The sequence below is a fragment of the Corvus moneduloides genome, chromosome 19 (assembly GCF_009650955.1).
Source record: "Corvus moneduloides isolate bCorMon1 chromosome 19, bCorMon1.pri, whole genome shotgun sequence".
Classification (NCBI taxonomy): domain Eukaryota; kingdom Metazoa; phylum Chordata; class Aves; order Passeriformes; family Corvidae; genus Corvus; species Corvus moneduloides.
The window spans coordinates 10,977,500-11,001,275 of NC_045494.1; the positions used below are offsets into that span (position 1 = coordinate 10,977,500).

Genomic DNA, 23,776 nt, shown 5'->3' on the forward strand with positions numbered 1-23,776 from the left:
AGTGAGCACGGGCAGTGTGGGTGGCCTGGCTGTGCAGCCCGGCCGGCACAGGGGTGGAACAACGGGAAACATTTTCCAAGAGATCTCACAGGAGAACGAGACTCTGTGAAAACAACCAGCTCTCCTTGTCACAGGAGGTGATTTGTGGCAAGGCCTGAAGGAGAGGGGCACTTTCAGAGAGGGGCAGGGTCCCCAGTCGCTGCCAGCACAGGGAGGGGAGCGTGTGCTGCTTTGTGTACATGTGGTGCTATTTCTGATGGTTACCGTGGCAACGCCTGTGCTTGATGTTCCGCCTTGTGAAGGGCAGACACACAGAGGGGCTTGGGAGGGACCCCCCAGAGAAAGGCCTCTGGTGCTCCCATGTTCCTGCACGTGCACCCCAGCCCAGCCCTGCCCACAGCGCCTCAGCCTGCAGCACCTGCTCTGAGAGCAGGGGATGGTCAGCGGGGATGGCCAGTGACAGTCAGTGTGCAGGGGATGGTCAGCAGGGATGGTCAGCGGGGATGGTCAGCGGGGATGGTCAGCGGGGATGGTCAGCGGGGATGGTCAGTGGGGATGGTCAGCGGGGATGGTCAGTGGGGATGGTCAGCGGGGATGGTCAGCGGGGATGGTCGGTGACAGTGTGCAGGGGATGGTCAGTGGGGATGGTCAGTGTGCAGGGGATGGTCAGTGTGGATGGTCAGTGTCAGTCAGTGTGGATGGTCAGTGGGGATGGTCAGTGGATGGTCAGTGACAGTCAGTGTGGATGGTCAGTGTCAGTCAGTGTGGATGGTCAGTGTGGACGGTCAGCAGATGGTCAGTGGATGGTCAGTGACAGTGTGGATGGTCAGTGGATGGTCAGCGGATGGCCAGTGTGGACAGTCAGTGTGGATGGTCAGCAGATGGTCAGTGTGAATGGTCAGTGGATGGTCAGCAGACGGTCAGTGTGGACAGTCAGTGTGGATGGTCAGCAGATGGTCAGTGTGAATGGTCAGTGGATGGTCAGTGTGGATGGTCAGCAGACGGTCAGTGGATGGTCAGCAGATGGTCAGTGTGGACAGTCAGTGTGGATGGTCAGTGGATGGTCAGCGACAGTGTGGATGGTCAGTGTGGATGGTCAGTGTGGATGGTCAGTGTGGATGGTGTGTGGATGGTCAGTGGATGGTCAGTGTGGATGGTCAGCAGATGGTCCAGATGGTCAGTGTGGATGGTCAGTGTGGATGGTCAGTGTGGATGGTCAGTGTGGACGGTCAGTGTGGACGGTCAGTGTTTCAGGCTGCCCACGCTGGCTGGTGGTTGTTGGTAGCTGGCACATCTCTCCACACCGTGGCCAGCTGTGCTCTCCTCACCCTGCTCTCCTCCCCGTGCTCTCCTCACTGTGCTCTCCTCACCCTGCTCTCCTCACTGTGCTCTCCTCACCCTGCTCTCCTCCCCGTGCTCTCCTCACCCTGCTCTCCTCACTGTGCTCTCCTCACCCTGCTCTCCTCCCCGTGCTCTCCTCACCCTGCTCTCCTCACCCTGCTCTCCTCCCCGTGCTCTCCTCCCCGTGCTCTCCTCCCCGTGCTCTCCTCACCCTGCTCTCCTCACCCTGCTCTCCTCCCCGTGCTCTCCTCACTGTGCTCTCCTCACCCTGCTCTCCTCCCCGTGCTCTCCTCACCCTGCTCTCCTCACTGTGCTCTCCTCACCCTGCTCTCCTCCCCGTGCTCTCCTCACCCTGCTCTCCTCACCCTGCTCTCCTCCCCGTGCTCTCCTCACTGTGCTCTCCTCACCCTGCTCTCCTCCCCGTGCTCTCCTCCCCGTGCTCTCCTCCCCGTGCTCTCCTCACCCTGCTCTCCTCACCCTGCTCTCCTCCCCGTGCTCTCCTCACCCTGCTCTCCTCCCCGTGCTCTCCTCCCCGTGCTCTCCTCACCCTGCTCTCCTCCCCGTGCTCTCCTCCCCGTGCTCTCCTCAGCCGTGCTCTCTCAGGTTTTGTTTTCTGACTGCTGGGAATTAATTTGCAAAGTTTCCTTCCACCCTGTGAATCCCTCCCACAGCCTCTCTGCCCGGCCTGGGCAGATATATTCATTGGAATTATGAATTCTTAGTACCAGCCCATGTTTTGCTGCATCTGTTCCTCTCTTTCATCCCTTCTATCACAAAAGGACAGGATATAAATGCGCTCAATTATCACAGGGCTGGAAATATTCCCTAAGTTGGCTGTTAGCAGGCAGTGATACCCACAAATAATGATCACTGGTGTCATGTCAACACAAGCAAAAGCAATTATTTTTGAGCTATCTAACACCACAAAAGCAGATGTGGGAAGAAACTACCAATTAGAGATGAAAACAGTTAAGGTCAGATATGCAGACTATGATTAAACTGATACTTAATGCATGAGTTTTCTCTTGATATTTTCTTGAGCTCTTCCCCTGTTTTATTAGATCTCTGTGGTGTTGGAACCACTTTGGTTGCAGGTTTCAGTCCTGACTGTTTGACTTGTGTTTGTAGAGTGAGTTGGTTGTCTGGGCCCTGGGGATGATCTCATCTCCTGAAAGCCTGAGTGCATCAGGCCAGCGCTGGTGCAGCAGCACTCAGGTGTAATTGCATTCTGTCTGCTGCTCCTCACACAGTCCTTGTTTGCGAGAAAACAACCCCAGAACACGATCCCTTTGCCCAGGCATCTCCTCTCATCTCCCCCCACACCCCAAACTCCTTTTCACCGACGTAATACGAGCACAACCCTAACTCATTTCAGAGAAGGGGACTGAATGTCTGCAGTTCTTAATAACAAATACTGTTCGCAGCCATGCCAGTCAGACTTGGGGCAACAGAACCGGAGGCAGCAAAGTGTCCGTGGCTTCCCCAAACAACAATTTCCTTGGCTCACACCCCTTGGTCCATCTCTGAGTGCTGACCCATCCCTCCAGCAGGTTCAAATCCTGATAACAGTGACAGCAGCCGCCACTCTGTCCCAGCCTACAGGAGCTCAGCTTTTCCTTCCCACCATGTTCATCCTCTTCTCCAGTCCCAGCTGGGATGTCTGCATACGTAGCTCACCAGAAACCTCACAGGAGGCACCTGCACCCTCTACCAGGAAAGCCAGAAGAGGTTTCTGTGTTCCCATGAGGGAGCTCCCGGGGTGTCCCTGTGTGGCACCAGTCCCTGCGTGGCTCAAGGCACTGCCAGCCCGGCTCCTGCCTGCCCCAGGCACATCCACAGCCTCAGCGAGGGGGGTGGAAATAGTGCAGGTGTGCAGAGATGTTGGAACAGGGCAGGAATGGAATCACCATCCCTGGAAGTGTTCAAAACCCATGTGGATGTGGAACTTGGGGACACGGGTTAATGGTGCTGGTGGTGGGGTGGGGGTTGGGTTTGGTGATTTTAGGGTTTTTTCCAGCATTAAGGATTCTGTTTCTCTCTGTGACTTCCAGCTCATCTCCACTCTGTGATTCTCTCAACTCCCAGAGCACCCTGAAGCAGTAAATTGGCAGTTTAGTTCTGTGTCATATGAAAACGCTCTTCCACTTTTCTGCCAAAGCTTTCAGCCTGCTCTGTTCACCCTTCACTCCCTCCCTCTGCCCCAGCCTCTGCTCCCTCCAAATGGGCAAGCCTTTATTGATGGAGTGTCTCCTTTTGGGGGAGTTCAATCCTCTTGGAGCTAAGAGGAGTGGGAGCTGGGTGCTGTTTACATGATGAAGGCCCACCATGGATTTATGGAGTGGCAAAACAATGTCTGCAGCTTTATTCTCTGCTCCTTTGTTGGCATTTGATTGCTGTTGCATTGTTAAGCATTGAAGTGTTATTTGCAGGAAACAACTGTGAGGACTCTGAGATCTCTTCCCTGAGTGATAATAGTTAATTTTGGACCCGTCAGTGTGTGTATCTGTAGCTGGGGTTGTTTTCCTGAGTGCATTACTCTGCATCTATCAGCGCTGAATTCCTTCTGCAGTGTCATTGCCAGTCACTTAGAGTGATGGCATCTTCCTGCAGTTCCTCGCTACCAGGCTTTATTTTCAGGGCTCGAAATGACTTTGTCTTATGAGTAATTTTGTCAGCTCACCAATCATCTGCTCTTTCAGATGGTTTTTGATCTGGTGAGAAGTCAAAACTCCACCAGTAGTTTCCTACCCCTGGTACCTGTGTTTTAACTGGTTGGCAGCCTGTGAGACCTTTCCTTTTGCCTGCAGCAATACTGGTTTTGGGAAGATAACCAGCTGGTTCTGATGAAAATCCATGCCTGGGGATACAGTGACCCCACAGAGACGATTCCTGCTCCATGCTGGTGTGGGGGGTGCCTGGAGAAATCCCCTCTCCAGCCCCCAAGAAAGGAGTTCATGGGGATGAGCTGCTGTGTTTAACCCAGATGGAAACTGAGCCCCACATGCTGCTCCCTCACTGCCCAGGGGTGGGATGGGGAAGAATGTGGGGTTAACAGTGGGAAAACTCATGGGCTGAGGTCCAGACAGTTTAATGGGGAAAGCCAAAGCCACCCAGGCAAGGAAGCAAAGCAAGGAATTCATTCCCCATTCCCCTGGGCGGGCAGGGGCTCAGCCATCCCCAGCCAGCCGGGCTCTGTCACACCCCGTGGTGACTGGGGAAGGCAAACACCATCCCTCCCGACATTCCTCCTTCTCCTGCTCTGTGCTGAGCAGGATTCCATATGGCTGGGACATCCCTGGGGTCAGCTGGGACAGCTCCTTGTCCCCCCAGCCTGGTCCCTTGGCCGTGTCCACCCTGCTCAGCAGGGACTGACCCCTCCCAGTGACCAGCACTGCTCCAGGACAGATCAACCCCAGCCTGGGGCAGCTCCTGAGGACAGCAGCTCCACCCCAGCCCCAACAACACACACAGCTCAGACTGTGATAGCCTCAGTTTAGCTCTCTAAAATGGGTTCGAACTTGGAGATTCCTGGTTATTCCTAACTCGTGCTGTTGGGGAGTGACTCCTGTCCTGCTGGAGCCCCTGCCAGGCTGGCTGCTGCCTCCTGACCTTCCACTTCTGGGGTCCTTTTGGGGTGAGACCATCTGCTCCTAGAGACCTCTTGCTATTTATTACCTCATCGACTTCTCTAAACAGCTCTTTGTCTGCTGCTTCAGCTTAAGAGTCTTTCCAACAATTGAGAGATAGAAGCATCTGTTGTTTGAGGAGAGGCTGGGCTTGTTTAACCTCCAGAAGCTGGGGTTTGGCTCAGAGGGGTTTGTTGGTGTGTTTAAATTCCTCGTGGCAGGGGAAGTGCAGAAGATGGAGTCAGGCTCTTCATAATGGTACTGAGTGAAAGAGCAAGAAGCAAAGGGCTAAAATTGAGGTACAAATTTCCCTTAAACATTCATTTCATTTCATTTCCCTATATTATGCTATTTTAAAATTTAATTTGGTTTTTTTTGTGAGTGTGGTTGAACGCTGGCACACATTGCCCAGACAGGTTGTGGAGACTCAGCCTTGGAGATATCCAAAAACCCCAACTGGACACGGTTAACAACCTGCTCTAGCTGGCCCTGCTCGGAGCAGGAGGGTGGGATGGATGATCTTCAGGGACATTTCCAGCCTCAGGGCTTCAGGTACTCCACCAGGCTGTAACTGTGAGAGCCTCCCCAGGCTCTGCAGGGAATATTCCTGCAAATATGGGCTGCTCTGGCCTGGCCTGGCCTTTCATGGGCGCTCCCTGCAGACCTCGATCATGTTGTAGTTTTGTAGACTCTCTAGTAGGTTCCTGGTTTCTGGAAAAGGCTTTTTTATTAGCTTTTATGGTTTTCAAAATATTGCTTCTTATAGTACTTTTTGACCTTACCATGACTGGATTTTGTGCTCTTTTCTGTTTTTCTCATTTGGACAAAACTTCCACTTGGTGAGGAATGTAATTTTACTCCTAATAATCTCCATTACCCCGCTATTTAACCACGAGAGCTCCTTTCTGGCCCCATTTTTAGGTGATATATACTTATTCTCAGCCTCTAATATGGTTCCTTGATGTAATTTCTTTGCCACCTCCAAGCAGTTTATCTTTCTGGCAGCTGCTTTTAATTTCGGTTTAGCAAGTTCCTTGTCCTTTCTTTGGGTGGGATAAATCACCATCCCAAGTGCCCGTGAACACAGCCAGTTCAGATTGCACACCTGCCTTTAGAACACAGGTACTTTAGCCCACAAATCCCATTCCTAATATAACAAAAAGCTGTTTTCTTGCCTGGAAACCATAACGCTGTATAGGACTCTAGGGGAAAACTGAGGCTTGACTTCATCCACTTCACCATCTCCCCACGATTCTGCTTAATCTTCTGAGAGATGTGCCCAATTAGTTGCATGAATAAATAAATCCTTTTGTGTTGAAGGACTTTGTGAAATCACCTGTTTGACATCTTTGCTGTTGAGGGTCCTCACTGTAATTCTGATGAAAATGAACAAATGTTTTCATTTGAGCATGGTGGTGTTGGGGGGAGGAATAACAACTTTGCTCCCAGGAAAAACAGCTTTGCTCCCCAAGAACAACAACTCTGCTTCCCAGGAATAACAACTTTGCTCCCCAGGAATAACAACTTTGTTCCCCAGGAGTAACATCAGCTGGTATTGCTGAAATGAGGACAATTCCAGCACTGAGAGCCCAACCAGCCCAGCTGCCACTTGCAGCTCTACTGCTGATTTATATTGATTATTCTGAATTTTAAAATGTTCTTGATGCACGTGGATCTTTGGGGCTGGGAGCTGCACACAGGCACTCCTGGGACAAGTCCCAGATTCCAGAGCGCATCCATGGGTGGGATGGGTTTGGTGCCTGCTCACCCCATGGGGGTGTAACGGGGGGACTGACCAAGCCTTGTCCCCTTTGTCCCTGCCAGAACATCCACCTGGTGGCCAAGTGGCTGAGCTCTCTGGAGAAGAAGCTGGAGCAGCACAGCGAGGGCAGCCACCAGGATTTCCGCGTCTTCGTCAGCGCGGAGCCGGCGCCGTGCCCGGAGAGCCACGTCATTCCCCAGGGCATCCTGGAAAACTCCATCAAAATCACCAGCGAGGCCCCCACCGGCATGCACGCCAACCTGCACAAGGCCCTGGACAACTTCAGCCAGGTAGGAGCTCAGTGGGGCCCCTGACAGCTCTGCTGGAGCCCCTGAGGAGCACGCTGGACATTGCCTCCCCAGTCCTTTGCATCACGTAGCCTCTGGGTCCAACACCCCCTCTGCTCTTCCCCACAAGCCGGGCACGGATCTCTTTCCAAGCACTGGGTTTCCCAAGAGAAGGTTCAGGTGGTCCTGAGAAGCCTCTTTCCTGCAGCAGGGCACAGGACACCAGGCTTCTGTTCAGTTTAATCATTTTCTCCCCAGTGTGTGATCACAGAATCACACAGAATCACAGGGAGAGCCAGGTTGGAAAAGACCTTTGAGATCATTGAGTCTAACCTATGACCCAACACCTCCTCATCAACCAAACCATGGCACAGAGTGCCACATCCAGGCTTTTTTTAAACATGTGCAAGGACAGTGACTCCACCACCTCAGAAAGGCTCTTTCAGTACAGAATCAGACTTCCAACTGCAGCACTGGGAGACTTGGTCATGTTTCAGTTGATTTCTCTTTCTGGGTCCCTCCTTTCTGGGCTGGTGAGTGACCCATGCCATCTAACACCCAAAGCTGTGGCAGGTGAGCAGGTTAAACCTCGCTTTTCTGCCTGCTGTCTAACCAGGGTTAGAGGTTCAGAGCTGCTGGTCCGCTCCCATCCCACATCCCCCTCCAGAGCAGCGCAGGGAGGGTGGTGGTGTGTGCCCAAAGGCCATTGAGCTCAAGACCTTGCTGACATCAGGAGTGTTGCAAATCAGAGCTGGAAGCTGCCTGCAGGCAGGAGTTGCTTTGCCAGGATCTAAATTAGGCCCTGTGAGAGTGGCTGGGCCACAAGAGCAGCCTGTGGCAGGCTGCTCGTTGTGTTTATTGCTCACAAACCCTCCTGTCACAGCAGGCAGTGACCCCTGTCCCTCCTGGGCAGGGGAGCAGCCCCGTGTGTGGAAGTGATGGAAACATTCCCGGTGCCACAGAGGGTGTGGGTCAGTGCCAGAGGAGCTGCAAGGCTGTGCTTGAAGGAGCTCTGCTCTGTGGCCCTGCTCACACTGAGGGACAGGAGCAGGGCAGGATCCCATCCCTGCAGGACTCCCTGGGAGCAGGATGGAGCCAGGGGTCTCAGCCATGACCCTGTTTGCCCCTCATGACACGAGGGCTGAGCACTCATGGTGCTGATGATCCCTGTCCTGGGGACACCGAGTGCCATGTCCTGCCACCCTGACCCTCACCCACACACCTTGGCACACCCAGCTCTCCCAGCAGGACCCCATCAGAAGGGTCTGAGATGCTCTCAGCCCTCGAACTGCCCTTTAGGATCACTGGTGCTGACGTTATTCCAGCTTCTCCATTCAGCCCATGGCTGTGCTGGGAACACACCCACAGATCTTGCAGGGTTGTTTTCTCTCGTGAGGAATCTCTGCTTTGCTTTTGGGAAGCCCCACCTGCAGTGCTGAGTCCCACTCTGGGGCCCCAAACACAGCTGGAACGAGTCCAGAGGAGGCCACTGAGTTGATCAGAGGGCTGGGGCACCTGTGCTGAGAAGAGAGGTAGAGAGAGCTGGGGTTGTTCAGCCTGGAGGACAGAAGACTCCAGGGAGACCTTCCAGTACCTAAAGGTACCCAGAGAGCTGGAGAGCGACTTTGGACAAGGGCCTGGAAGGACAGAACAAGGGGAATGGTTTTAAATTGAAGGAGAGTAGATCTACATTGGATATTGGGAAGAAATTCTTGGCTCTGAGGGTGGGCAGGCCCTGGCACAGGGCGCCCAGAGCAGCTGTGGCTGCCCCTGGATCCCTGGCAGTGCCCAAGGCCAGGCTGGACATTGGGGCTGGGAGCAGCCTGGGACAGTGGGAGGTGTCCCTGCCATGGCAGGGGGTGGAGTGGATGGTGTTTAAGGTCCCTTCCAACCCAAACCATTCTGCAATTGCCTCCATAAAGCCTCTTGTTATTTGGGATGAGGCAAGAGCAGCCCCATACAATTGTGGACCCCAGGCCCTGTGTCATGGGATGGGGGAATGGGGCAGCTCACAGCTGGTTTTGCACTTAGATGTTGGTGTGGAGAGAATCCCAAAGCAGGAGGGAACGCTGATGAGCAGGTGTGGGGGGAGGCACCATGCCAGGATTAGTGCCAGCGGTCAGGGGGGATTATTCCATTTTTATCTGCTGTCATTCATCATCTTGAACTCGACAAAATGTCCTGGAGAACACGAGAGGGGAGAAACTTCACCCCAAGTAACGTTTTCATCCTGCCTCTGCTTATTTCAATCAATAGCAATTAGCATTTTCTAAATTGCTGGAGGATTATAAAACATTTCTTATCAGAAATCCTGGAGCGAGTGGGTGGGGTCCCTTTCACACCTCATTTCCTTGCTTTATACAGAAGAGATGTTCAAATTTAGCTTTCAGCTGCAGGCTACAAAGAAGGCCCTTTATTCTGTGCAGGGGATATTGTTCTGCTTTGTAGCTGAAGAGAAATTCACAACTGAAGAGAGGCCGAATGAGAGTGAACTGGGTTGTTCTGGGGATGTTTCCTAAAATGAGAAAGGTGTTCTGCACGCATGTGAAGCAGTTCTTCATCACAGTGCTGGTAACAAAGGGAGCTTCCTGTGCTGCCTAATCAAGGGGAAAACAGATTTTGGGATATTCTTGATTATCACCTGCACTTGGTCAATGTCTTGCACCCTTTAGAGTAATGGATTCCCCCTTTTCGGCACAGACCCTGAGCTCTGTCATGCTCTCAGAGGATTAGAGGTCTCACATGGCATTTTTTTAAGATAAAGGTTGGACAGGGCTTGGAGCACCCTGGGATAGTGGATGGTGTCCCTGCCCATGGCAGGGGTTGGAAAAACATGGACTTTAAGGTCCCTTCCAACAGAGAGTTCTGTGATCCTGTGGCTCCCTCCCCATGTTTCTGGTGAGGGATGCTGAGCACATGCAGGTGATGGGGCATTGAGTGGGTGCACGTGTCCTTCCTTCCCTGTGTGTGTTCCTGTGCAAAGCCACTCGGAGCTGGGAACTGTAAATATTAAGTCAGAAAATATTTGTTGGAATTTGCCAATAAATTTGCAATGCAAAGCCACTGACTTTGAAAATTAGCACGTGTGTGTGAGATGCAAAAATGAACTGGAGGACAATTTGATTGGCCTCCTGTCCCAGGTAACGAGGGGCAAGGACAACAAGTGTCGGCAGGGGAGGTTCAGGTTGGATGTTAGGAGAAATTTCTTAACTGGAAGGGTGGTTAAGCACTGGAACAGGCTGCCCAGGAAAGTGGTGGAGCCCCATCCCTGGAACGGGTCAGAAAATACGGTTCACAATTAATAGGGCATGGGGCTATTTGGTCAAAGGTTGAACTTGATGATTTGGGGGTGTTTCCCAGCCTTGGCCTCTGTGATTCTGTGATTCACCCCTGTCCACAGTCCGGTGTGTTTGTGTCCCCTGGGAGCCTCTGGGGCTGAGGGCAGGTGTCCTGTGTTGCAGGACACCCTGGAGATGTGCAGCCAGGAGAAGGAGTTCAGGAGCATCCTCTTTGCCCTCTGCTATTTCCACGCAGTGGTGGCCGAAAGGCGCAAGTTCGGCCCCCAGGGCTGGAACCGCTCGTACCCCTTCAGCACCGGGGACCTCACCATCTCTGTCAACGTGCTCTACAACTACCTGGAGGCCAGCTCGAAGGTGGGGGCACCACGAGGGGGCTCTGGTGGCTTTGAACTGCCAGGGGTGGCCTGGTTTGTGCTGAAGCTCTGGGGAAGTGTCCTGAAATGCCGTTTCCTTGGTGCCTTTGGGTTTAGAACTTCATGGCTCGGGGAGCCTTTGGGAGAAGATGGGAGGCCTCAGTGCTACTTGCTCAGTGGGAGCACTGTGGTGTGATCAAGCTTTCCTGGGGCAGGATTGAACTCCTACCTGATGCTTGTTTGCTGAGAAAATTGAAGCAGTGAGGTGGGAGCCCTGAGGGCTCGGGGCAGTGCTTGGGCTCAGCCCTCCCTGCTCCACACCCAGGTCCCGTACGATGACCTGCGCTACCTCGTGGGGGAGATCATGTACGGAGGGCACATCACGGATGACTGGGACAGGCGGCTCTGCAAAACCTACCTGGAAGAGTTTATTAAGCCAGAAATGCTGGAGGGAGAACTCTGTCTTGCTCCTGGATTTTCCATCCCAGGGAACATGGACTATAATGGCTATCACCAGGTAAGCCCTTGGTTTGCTGCCATTATTTATGCATGTAAATGGGATGCCCCATAATCTGCCTTAGGAGGCAGGAGCAGGGCTGCAGCGTTCCTGCACTCTTCCTCTTGTCTGCCATTATGTTCTGTTCCTGTGGATGTTTCAGCATTCCCCTGCATGAGCCAAGTCTAATGGTAATTTGCTACTTCATCACGGGCTCATTCTGTTCGTGCATGAGTAGAACAACTGTATTGGTGCTTGAGACTTAAGCGGGGCTCCTGGAAAATTACATCCACATACCGTTTGCTAAAATGGCCCTTTCAAGCTCCTTTTATCATCAGTTTTGATGAGAATCACTGAAGGGTCATGTTGATCTACTTACTGATCTCATCTGCTCTTTGTACACAAATGCAGTAGCAGAGAGAGGCACATTAGGCTGGTTTTGTTCATAAAACTTAACTACTGGAAGCTCAATTCCCACAAGAGATTCCAGGATGCTGATGCTGGAATGCACAGAAGATAATTGCTAGAGAAGGTCCAGCCTGAGACACGGAGCCAAGCCAAACTCCAGCAATTACAGAACTTTCCCAGCAGGAGTAGAAGCAGCTCTGTAAACATTTGTTCTCTCCTTCCTCCATCACTTCCCCGGTGTTTCAGCCACAGGCAGGGCTGGGGCAGCCTGGGCTGACCTGTTTGGGGGGGTGAGTCCGGCACTGGAGCTCTGCAGGCAAAGCGCCCTGGACTGTTCCTGTAACCTGCTCCTGACTCTCTCTGTGCAGTACATAGATGATGCCCTGCCTGCAGAGTCTCCCCACCTGTACGGCCTGCACCCCAACGCCGAGATCGGCTTCCTCACGCAGCGCTCGGAGCAGCTCCTGCGCGCGGTGCTGGAGCTGCAGCCCCGGGACGGCAGCGCCGGAGAAGGCGGAGTGGGGACCAGGGAGGAGACGGTGAGAGTGCACAGGGAGAGCTGCTGGGGTTTGGTGCCTGTCTCATCCATCAGTCCTGTCTAGCTCAGGCTTGTCCATTGTTCTGTGTTCTGCCTTTGCCTGCCTCAAGCTTGGTTTCATGCCGAGCATCGCGCTGGCGGGGTGTACCTGAGTACTGGCAGTAACAGGGCAGTGCCTCTTAATTACCCCTTGCACTGCAGAGCCTTCGTTATCATCCTCTGAAGGTGTTACAAATAAACCTTCCCTGAGCAGCAGCCCCTGTGACTGGCATAGCAATGGGCCCCTGAGCACAGTGCCTGCCACCCGCAGCGTGCCACCCAGAGCTCAGCCCTCCTCTCACTGCTGCCACCACGTCCCACCAGCTCCCCAGCTCCCAAGGGCCTTGTAACTCCTTATTTCCAGCTGAACTCCTTTGCTGTGCCTGTGTCCTGGGCTGATCTCAGCCCTCCCTGTGGAAACTCACAGCTCATTAAAACGTGGCCCAAACATCTCTGACAGGATCTGGAATCAGCCAACACATGCTCAGGTTTTCACTCCTGCAGTCTTAAGGTGCCAGCTCTGCATTTGAAGCTTTGCAAATTAATGACTGGCTAATAGCAGCTCATACGAAGCCGTGGTTTCACACGAGCTTCCTTTGGCTTGGTGTGAAGCTGGGGAGCTGACTGCCTTCCCCTAAAGGGGCTCCTGGAAGTGCCCAGCATGGGCAGTTTTCAGTTCATACTGGAATTTGAGGTGAGGGGAATAATCCAGAGGTAGCAAAGCCAAACAAGATGCTCAGAGATAGCAAATGTGAGTGCCTCTTCTCCCCTCCCACTCCTTTTGTTATTGAAACACAAATAAACTCCTCAGCCAGAGAAGCAAAATGACCACCCTGGTCAGTCAAGAAGACTCTCACAGGAGCATAGAAGTCCTCATGGCTCTGCCTGGGAATAAAATCTGCCTGAGAGCAAGCAGAGAGGGACCTCAGTGCCCGGTGTCATGCCTGGGGACACGCTCCCACAGCTCATTTTCTTCCTGGGGTGATCTCTGTCATTGTCCAAGCTGTCCCTTCCACTTGGTCCTTGGATGGGAGTGAGCAAAGCCTTGTCTCAACTCCTCCACTGCAGGATATCCAGCCCCTGGTTTGGCTGAGGTGATTTTAGGGAGCTTCAGGGAAAATGTGAGCCTGTCATTTTCCCGAGGCTCTGACAAGTCCAGTTACTCCCACAGATTTCTGAGGTCACATTACAGCAAACGAGCTGTAATTGCTGTGAAGGAATCAGAGCCAAAGGGACTTGCAGGGGACTTTCAAATTAGCAGATATTTCTGTACTGCCCCCGAGGTGCAGCTGAGGAGCTTTTCCAGCTTTGGCCACCTGTGTGGCTGCAATAACAGCCCACACATCGTCCCTGCTGGCAGGAGCAGAGGGTTGGGAAGGGCAGCAGTGGGAGGGGGTTGGAGTACAGGGTCCAAAATATGAATATTGGTGGCCCTGGCTGTAAAATGACCCTGCCCTGGCTGGCAGCTGGCACTGGCCCTGCATGCCAGGTTTGGCACTTTGGATCATAGAATTTTAACTGTTTTATGTGTGCCCAAGAAGTGCCCAGGAAGCAGAAGTGTTGCTCAGGTTCCAGCTCAGAAGTAAAGCAAAGCTTTGAGTGAGACACTTCCACAGCCCATGTAACCCTGGGAAATGCAGCTGATCCCATGGACAGGAGAGGGGTTCATGCCTCATTGTCAGAAAGGGGTTTGTCTCTTTTATTTAATTTTTTAGATACTACAAAGATCCTGTTGCAGTGGAGCTTTCCCTGTTCAGTACTTAGAGTCCCGAAGAAACTGTGATGGTGACCAGAAAATAATTTTGTTTCGTTATGCTTTTCTTCCACAGCTCCTTTAGTCCAGAATGCCAAATTCAGCTTAAAATTCAATTTTATATAATCACATCTCTCCATCAATACACCAGAGAAAACCAGCTCATAAACGATGTTGTCCTGAGGCTCAGCTGAGGCTTCAGCCCCATCCATCTCCTCGTGAGTGTGACCTCGGGAGAAATAAGAGAGCCAAGAAGAAGGGAGGCTGCCACATGTCACAGGGACATTTATAAACCATCATTTTGAAGGCTGCCTGTCTGACATTAACTTCTGTCAGCATTTGGATTTTAATAGGATGGGGCAAGCTCTTTGAAAGGTGCCCACGGCTGACAGGGATGGTTTTGGAAACACTGATGGGCAGAGGGAGTTCTCACAGTTCAGGCAGCTGTGAGCCCAGGGATTGCCCACCAGCATCCCCCTCTCTCCTCCCTTTGGCACAGGTGCAAACCCTTCTGGAAGAGATGCTGGAGAAGCTCACGGATGAGTTCAACATGGCAGAGCTGATGGCAAAGGTGGAGGAGAGGACACCCTACGCTGTGGTTGCCCTGCAGGAGTGTGAGCGCATGAACGTCCTCACTGCCGAAATCAGGCGCTCGCTGGCAGAGCTGGAGCTGGGGCTGAAGGTACTGATGCCTTTTCCTGGTCTTAAAATCAAGAGTCAAACACGGTTAGAAGGGGAAAAAGGATTTTACCTCGGTATTTATTTTAAGGATCCTTAGGTGCACACGTCCAGGTCGAATGCACCTCCATGCACCCCACAATGCCCACCCCCAAAAGATCAGGTATAACATTATAGGTTTTACTAATTAGCAGATCTATCAAAGATTCCCCAATGAGAGGCTCGAGTGAGCCCCCCTCCCCAGGGAACCTTCCCCTGGATGGTTCTATCTTGGTTTACAGAATGTGTTCTGGAGAGGACCTTGGGCTCTGGGGCACACTGATCCCTGGCTACGAAGCTTCTAAAATGTTGAGTCTCTCAGCTTGACAAACAGGTCCAAGAATGTAGGCAAAAAGCACTGAGAATACAGAAGTTATAAAAAGGTATAACAGGGGTATAAAAGAAAAGGCAAAAAATCTTCATGGCATCAGTAGGAGAGCTGGAAAATCCTGCAGGGTGCTGCTCAGGGAGTAAGAGGTGTCACAGGGAATGCTTTGCTGCTGGCTCCACAGGGCTCACAGGTGGATTTCTGATGGCACAGTGTCTGCAGGCACTGGGAGGGGTTTCAGGCACACACAGCAGTGCTGCCTTTGGGCAACAGGGGCCAAGCGCTTCTGGCCACCCCAGATTGTGGCACAGCAACAGCAGGTCACTCCCAAATTGAGACATGGCCTACTTAAAGGTGAGCCAAAAATCACATCTTTTCATAAAACGTCCATCAGTGGGGGGAACTTGGAACAAAGTGTCTCAGAGGCACAGGCTGAGCTGAAATCAAAGATTGGTTTTGTGTGAAGGCACAAAATGTCCAGAACTGTGAGAGAAAAAGGCTAAAACCACAAGAGTTTTGGAAGAGCTACAACTGCCCTTGCTGGGTGTGAGCCACTGGAGGAGGGCAGGAGCTGACCTTCCCTAGGGAGTCACTGTCCGTGGGGTTCCACTGCTGCTGCTGCTGCTCCACCTGGTGTGAAACGAGACTCTGCCCCATGTCTGTGTCCCCGTGGGTGCTGGCTTTGCCACACCAGTTAGGATGCAGATTTCTGGGTTCAGCAGGGTGCAAGGGAGGGCTGTGATTGATGCTGCATCCACTGGGAGGAGAAGTCACCTCCTGCACCCGCCCAGGCACTCAGTGGGACAAAATATAAAAGGCTCTGAGTGCCCCTTAGGGGATGAACCAGCACGGTCAGGCTGCACTGCCAGGAGCTGCCTGGGCAGTCCTGGTGCTCTGGAACAGCACTCTCCCTCTGCCTTGGGGCTCTTCCCCACAGCCAGGTGCTGTCCATCCCTTGGGAAGGCTGCAGTGCAGGGCAGGAATGCAGCCTGGAGCCGGCAGAACAAAGCTTCACCACTGCTCTGCTGCCTGCCCTGCCTCACCCTGCACACACAGCCGGGCCCTGGAGGATGTCCTGCCCATCAGTCAGTGGGCATTCCCTGCTCCATCATTTCCACGACGACAGGCTACCATCCCATTTCACTGCAGTGCTCAGCTCCCACAGCTGGTTTGCACAGCTGGGGACCACCGTGGCTGAAGGATCTGGGCTTTGACCCAGCCCATTCACAGGAAGAGCTGAGGGTGAGCAAGGAGGGCCAGCCCTGGGATGGAATGACATCCCAAACCTCTCCCAGGGGCAGCTGGGAAGAGAAACCTTCAGCTGCCCGCCCTGCACAGGGAGGGGCAGGCTTGGCTCGTGATTGAGGCAGCAGCAGGATTGGGACCAAGCTGCTCCCAAATGCCAGCTGCACCCTGGAGCCAGCAGCTGCAGATGTGGCTGCACTGCATTTGCTGCTGGTGCTTATTAAAGGAGAGACGTCAGCGACACTTGTGGTGGGTCAGTGTGTACAGCCCCTTTTGAAAGAAGCTGATATTTATGTAGTCAATTATCATAAACAGATTTCTCTTATTTTCTAGCATAAGGCAGTGGAATTGAAAATTCCGTTTCCTGAGACAGGTAAACAGAAGTGATTTAATGTTCCAATCCCAGAGCCCCAAACAAGATATAATTGTGACTTGGACAATGTGTGGCAATTAGATTTAATGTGGGGAAGGATGTGCTGTTTAATATTGGTCGGGGAACGAGGGGATGAATAGTGTGCAAAGAAACCACAAACAAAATAAACCACAGGAATCACAGGTGCAGACCTCTCCCCAAAGCCTGCCACCAATCCCAGCAGGGCAGGAGATGGGATCTGCAGAAAAGGCTCCTCTGAGGGCTGCAGCAGCCGCAGCCCCTGGGCTGGCATTCAGGGACACCCGGGGCTGGGACTGCAGGAGAAGCACAGAGCAGAGGAGCAGCAGCCTTTGCCATTTCTCCCTCTGGTGTTTGCTGCAGAGACACATCTGAAGGCTCTGAGAGGCCGTCAGTGGGCACTTCAAAGAGTCATGGAGTCCTTAAGGCTGGAAAAGACCTTTAAGATCACCAAGTCCAACCGTCCCCCCAGCAGCACCACCGTGCTCACCACGGAACCACGGCCTCAGGTGCCACATCCGTGGTTTTCTGGACACTTTCAGGGTACTTTGGCTCAGTTGGTGCTGACACCACCAGAGCTCTGGGTTCAATCCCTGCACAGGCCATTTACTTAAGAATTGGACTCGATGATCCTTGTGGCCCCTTCCAGCTTGGAATATTCTGTCCATCTGTGGTTGGTGACTCCAGCCCTGCTCTGGGCAGCCTGTTCCAGTGCTTTACAACCCCTTGCCTGAAGAAAGCTTTCCTAATATCTAAACCAGGTCTTCCCTGGCACAACTTGAGCCTGGTTCTTCTGTGTCTGCAGGTAGATGTCACACGTGGGTCCCTGCAGAGCTGAACTGACCTTGTGCATGGCCCAAAATCCTGCTCAGCATCCCCCACATCACTTCCCACACCTCAAGGACCATGGAACAGCCAGAGGGGGCTGATGGCTCTTTCTGCTGCTGCCCTGGCTTGACTTCTGGGCCTTACACTGAGCTTGGGGAAGAAATCCTTCTTTAATTGTTCCTTTCAGTGAGAGCCCGTTCATCTCTGGGGCTGGGGGCCTGCACTGAGAGCACTCAGAGGAGGAGAGTTTACAAACCAGGCCCCACAGAGCTCAGCAGAGAATAAATAACGCCCAGGGAAAACAAGGCTTATTGTTTTTAACTGACTGAAGGATCTGCCAGAAGGCGGCGATTCGGAAATGTCACGGCTAATTTGAATTTTTGAATAATTCATCGTGTCGTCCTAGCGGAAAGTGATTGTTTGGTCCAAAAATAGGAGACATCCCATTAGGAGGAAGAGAAATTGCAATAGACTGGTAGCCATCAGAAATAACTGGCATGGTGCATTTCAAAGCCCTTTGTTCTGGCTGGCTTGAGTGGGACCAGAGGCTGGGCTGAAGCACTTGCATGTTAATGTTGTACCAGCCTCGTTTTTGCAAGCAGATCCTCTGGATTGCAATTTGGGTGAAGGATGAGCCTCCAGAATGAGGATAATATGTACTGTAAAATAGCAAAGACCAAATTTTGATCGGCAAGCTGGGTATCAAGTGAAAATAACCTGAACTGAGAAAACAATTTGTGCCAATAGTGTGCTCATCTTGAGGGAATGGCTGCAGGCTGATTAGGATTTCCTTCAAGGGTGTCTTTAAATGAAAATTACTCCCAGTGTTGGGGGAAAAAAAAAAATTTAAAAGTAACGTGAATAATTTCTGATGCACTTTAGTATTCAGCATCTGAAATGCAAATTTATGCATAATTGTGTTTGGACAACTCTATGAGATTGCTGCTGTAGATGCTTTGAACGCTCACAGGAGACTCAAAGCATGCTTGAGTGCGCAGGCTTTAAAAATTGCTTTTCTCAAGCCTTGCTGAGAATTACATTTGCTAATTCATTTGTTTCCTGCAAGTAAAACTAGACATGATATATGATCGAGGGGGGTTGTCTTCAAATCAATTTGGCTGCTTGCACACATTCTGCCACGTTCTTACCCACGTCAAAACACTTCCAGGAGCACAAAATCCTCCTGTTGCAGTGTCCTGCTGTGGCCAGTGCAGGACTTTCTTTTCTTCCTGCGTGGCCTTGCCATGGCTTTAGCCCAGCCCCTTGGTAGCTCCTCTTTGTGCCCAGTTTCTCCTGAGGATGGAGATCATGCTGGAGATTTTGGAAGGTTGTTCCTCATATTTTAGTACTAATTGCAAGTGCTCCTTTTTCATTTAACCTTATTTGCTGTTTTAGCTTCGAACCCCATCTTAAACCCTTTGTACTCAGGATTTTCTCTATCCACCAGAAATCTGCTCTCCATGGGGAAACCCAGCAGGTTCAGACAGTGTCTGCCTTTAAAACCTCGCTGCATTTAACAAATCATGTCTGGAGCAGAGGTTTAATCTTGCCTTGCACCAGTCCATCCTGTTGAGAGATTAACATTTCGCAGGGAGGGGATTTTGGGATGGGAATCCACAGACCTTGGGAGGGAGGGAGATTCTGAATGGAGATCCAGGGCTGCAGTGGTTTCCAGGCACACAAAATGTTCTCAGCTCCCATTGGAACTGGGGGGTGCTGGGGACTTCCCTTGAATTCCTGCCCTTGCCTATTGCCAGACAAAAGGAATTTTAGTGGGAATGCTTAGAAATTTTCACAGGAACTAAAAAAGGAAAGAAATAGGACAAGGGAAGAAAAAAAAGGATAAGGGTTGTAAGTCAGGTTCTGAAAACCAGAAGTGCTCAAGTGGACATTTCCAGGGCCCAAATTCAGCTGACACCCTTCCTCCCTGGGGCTGGACACAGTGGATGGAGCAGGTGTGTGTCCAAGCCCTTGCTGGGGCCGCCATCCAGCAGCTCCCAGGGCTGTGTTTGCCACAGTGTGGTCACCTCAGAGGATCCTTGGTTCCCTCAGAGGATTCCTGGCCTGGAGACAGTTGTCTGCCAAGGGAGGCTCTGGTCTCTTTGCAGGGCACTTCCTTGGAGAAAGGTTTGCTAACCCCAGAGCAAGCCTGGTTTGCCCTAAGGAGGATGTGGCCAGGTAGGTGCATCTTCTCCAGGTGTCTCTTCTCCCAGGTGACAAGTGACAGGACAAGAGGAAATGACCTCAAGTGGCACCAAGGGATGTTTAGTTGGATATTAGGAAAAATTTCTTCACATAAAGGGTTGTCAAGCATCAGCCCAGGCTGCCAAGGGCAGGCTCAGAGGGAGGAACCATTCCTGGAAGTGTCCAGAAAACCACGGATGTGGCACCTGAGGCCGTGGTTCCGTGGTGAGCACGGTGGTGCTGCTGGAGGGACGGTTGGACTTGGTGATCTTAAAGGTCTTTTCCAGCCTTAAGGACTCCATGACTCTTTGAAGTGCCCACTGACGGCCTCTCAGAGCCTTCAGATGTGTCTCTGCAGCAAACACCAGAGGGAGAAATGGCAAAGGCTGCTGCTCCTCTGCTCTGTGCTTCTCCTGCAGTCCCAGCCCCGGGTGTCCCTGAATGCCAGCCCAGGGGCTGCGGCTGCTGCAGCCCTCAGAGGAGCCTTTTCTGCAGATCCCATCTCCTGCCCTGCTGGGATTGGTGGCAGGCTTTGGGGAGAGGTCTGCACCTGTGATTCCTGTGGTTTATTTTGTTTGTGGTTTATTTGCACACTATTCATCCCCTTGTTCCCCGACCAACATTAAACAGCACATCCTTCCCCACATTAAATCTAATTGCCACACACTGTCCAATTGCCACACAATTATATGACTGGACTTGGTGATATTAAAGGTCTTTTTCAGCTGTCAGTGTGACCCATAGGGCATGGTCAGCACAGGAACAAACTGCAGGGATCTTTAACTGCTGAGCTCTGACAAGCATTGCCAAACAACTGTGGGGGCTGCTTTAAGATGATTTCAACTTTTGCTAAAGCTCCATTGATTTTTGTGGCCCCAGCAAAGGGCACCTCTGCTGACCTCACGGCTGGAGGCACTGAAGTCCTGTGAAAGAACAGTTGGAATCTTCTAATGTGAATAGACTGACCCAATTCCCTCACCCTAGTTCTCAGCAATGGCTCAACTGATTTCAGCTAATCTTTCCAAAAACACTTTGCCCGAGGCAAAGTGAAATTGTAAATCAGATAAATTTTGGCAAAGTGATAAGGGAACAAAAGGAAGTGTTTATAATGGAGAGCAGTGATCGACATTATCTGTGAGTCTCCAAAGTGCTGGGGGTGTTGTGCCCCTCCAGCTGAGCACAGAGTGTGCAGAGATTTCAGTCGTGGGGATCATTCCATACCAGGGAAGCTGAGCCTGCTTTGCAGGCTTTCTCTTCACATCCTGCATGAGTGAGCCAGAATCAGAGGAGTTGTTCAGGACATTGTCTGGTCCAACCCCATCCCAGAGCAGGGACAGGCAGAGCAGCTTGTTCAGGACCATGCCCTGCTGGGTTTTGAAGAATGGAGACTCCTCTGCCTCTGTGGACACCCTGTCCCAGTGTTCAGCCACCCTCACGTTGTACTTCCGTGGAATGTCCTGGAATTCAGCGCTTCTGGCAGAACTGATACAGGCTTCTAAAAGCTTTAAAACTAATTAATTGCTGCACAAAGGAAAAGTCAAACCTCTCTCTTTATCTCACTTGGCTGAATCATATCTTAGTTTGTTGTGTGTTTCCCTGCTGTGGAAGGAGCTGTGATTATATTTGCGGACAACACGTGAAGTCAGAAAGACAATCTTGCACTGCAAAGCAGTAAATGAGGGGGGGAAGTGGAGGAGAGGAGGGGGATAGGACTTGACATAACAAATATTTGGACAGTTTTAGAGTAGATCATCAGAGACTCCAGTATCCTGCCCTGGCAGTGAATGAGAACAGCTTTACACCCCTGAAAATCTGCGAGTCCATGAGAGAAAACAGAAAAAACACTGGGACAACTGAGGGACAGCCCTGCTGCTGTCACTGTTTTTCCTCTCAGTAGCATTTTTACAGCAGGGAGGGTGGGGATGCAGGAATATGCAATAGGAAGTGTGCAAGAAAACCCCAAACTCATGAAGTCACTCCCGGTACGTGGGCAGCAGTGACTGTGTGGGGTGCTGTGCTCTTCCCCACATCCTGGCCCAGCTCTGCTTCCAAGCAGGCTCTGCTGGGCAGTTGTCAGAGCTGACTGTGCCCTTTCTCACCAGGGGGAGCTGACCATGACCAGCGACATGGAGAACTTGCAGAACTCCCTCTTCTTGGACACGGTGCCCGAGTCCTGGGTGAAGAGATCCTACCCTTCCACGGCCAGCCTGGGCTCGTGGTTTGCCGACCTCCTGGCTCGCATCAACGAGCTCGAGGCCTGGACCAGGGACTTCTCCTTACCCTCCACATTGTGGCTTGGAGGGTTCTTCAACCCGCAGTCCATCCTGACAGCCATCATGCAGACCACGGCCCGGAAGAACAAGTGGCCTCTGGACAAGATGACGTTGCAGTGTGATGTGACAAAGAAGAGCAGAGAGGATTTTGCCAGTGCTCCTCGTGAAGGGGCCTATGTCCATGGGCTGTTCATGGAGGGAGCACGCTGGGACACTCAGGTGAGCTCTGCAAGGCTCGTGGGTTGAGAGAGGACCCACAGGTGTTGTGTTCTTCCCTGGGTATTCCAGGGAACAGGAGCTCATCTCAGATAGTCACCTGAGCTCTTTGGGAATGAGAGATGGGAGATGTGGGCCTGTCCTGGGCAGCCTGAGTGGGTGTCCAGGGTGTCAGGGGAACCCCCCTTGGAGCTGGGTGTTCCATGGCTGTGCAGGGCGGTCAGCTTGGACTGACCATCGACCATCCCGTTGGTACAAGGGGAATCTCAGCCTCAGGGTTCAGTCAGTACTTGAGGTGCTGCTACAGACACAAGCCACGGGGTTCTCTCAGGGCTGCATTGTCCCCACACCTTCACACGGATGGGGTTCCACTGCTGCCTCCAGAAGTGACCTGGCAGACTTTTGTGGGGTCACTCACTTGCCTGTTTGGCAGCAGTGGGGAGAAAGGAGGGGACATCCTCAGAGCTGGATGTGCCAAACCCAGAGCACTGTCCCTCCACTGCCAGGTGCTGCAGGATGCCATCTGCCTGGGTAGGGTCTGTGACCAGCAGTGAATCTCATCCTCTAGCTACCCCTTAAATAAAGCTGGATGAAGGTCTCCCTGTCAGTCCTTGGGACAGTTCCCAGCTGTCAGGAGCACAGTGTGCACAATGAGAGCCATTGGGCTGACAGTTCCCCATGGGCTCGGACCTCTGAGTCACCTGGCCCGTGGTACCATGGCTCCCAGTTTGTGCTGGGACCCCCAGTTTGTGCAGTGCATGGGAATTCAAGGACAGGGCTTTGTGCAGCTCTTCCTGTGAGCAGCTCGTGCTCTGCTGCTGCTGATCCATGAGAGAGCCAACGCTCCTCAAAATGGGTCACCCAGAACTTTCATATCTGTGTCGAGCTTACCCCCTCACGAGAAGAGGTTCTCATGCCAAAACCAGCTCTGTAGCCAGCCCCAGCTCTTCAGGCTCCAAGCCAGCCTTGGAGATGCTGGTTTATGTGCTGTGGGATGTGGTGCTGGGTGCTGAGCAGCGAGGCCGTGCCTGTCACACTCCAAATCCCAGCCTGACCTTGCAATTCTGATCTAACATTCCACTTATTTATCATCTCCCTCTCTGCAACGGTTTTCCATGAAGGATAGGAAACTAGGGAAAGCTGGGACCTGCCTGATGGATGCCATTTCATCACATATCCTCGGGGAGTTGAAAGCTCCAGGCTGTTTTTCACTCTGGAAATGGCCTGAATTGGGTCTGGGAAGCCACAGGCAGCTGGGAACATTGGCAAAGGCTCTGCTGGAAGATTGCAGTGAGGATCTCACGTGGGCCAGGTCAGATCTCTCTGCTCACAGCAGAAGTCACAGCAGCAGAACAGGGCCCAGCCCTGTCCATCTCCCAGCCCTGGCCCCACACTTCCCTGGCTGCTCCCTTCTCCAAGCCTCTGGTGTGGCTGCCATACACAACCCCTGGGAGATCACAGCCCCTACCACAGGGAGCACTGGATTTCTGCTGCCCTAAAAACCTGACAGAAATCAGCAGGACACGCCAGAACAGGGAGTGTTTTAAAAATTCCTGGTCCTGCATATCAAATACTCCATTTAAGAACATTCCAGTGCCTGCTGTTGTGTTTTCTTTGCCACCACGATGAGAAAATGAATTCTGCCCGGGTTTCACCCAGCTCCAGTCAGTGCTGGGAGTGAAGAGTGAGAGG

At 52.3% G+C, this 23,776-nt stretch overlaps 1 protein-coding gene across 3 annotated transcripts in view; it reads left to right on the plus strand.

Moving 5' to 3' along the window:
• DNAH9 (dynein axonemal heavy chain 9) overlaps positions 1-23,776 on the plus strand; it is a 149,585-nt gene that overhangs the window by 121,611 nt on the left and 4,198 nt on the right. For all 3 annotated transcript variants that reach the window (XM_032129150.1, XM_032129153.1, XM_032129154.1), the window contains 6 exons: positions 6,792-7,019; positions 10,478-10,669; positions 10,994-11,185; positions 11,941-12,111; positions 14,402-14,584; positions 21,698-22,087. In XM_032129150.1, the coding sequence (XP_031985041.1) occupies positions 6,792-7,019; positions 10,478-10,669; positions 10,994-11,185; positions 11,941-12,111; positions 14,402-14,584; positions 21,698-22,087 (1,356 nt within the window). The remainder of the gene's footprint in view (positions 1-6,791; positions 7,020-10,477; positions 10,670-10,993; positions 11,186-11,940; positions 12,112-14,401; positions 14,585-21,697; positions 22,088-23,776) is intronic.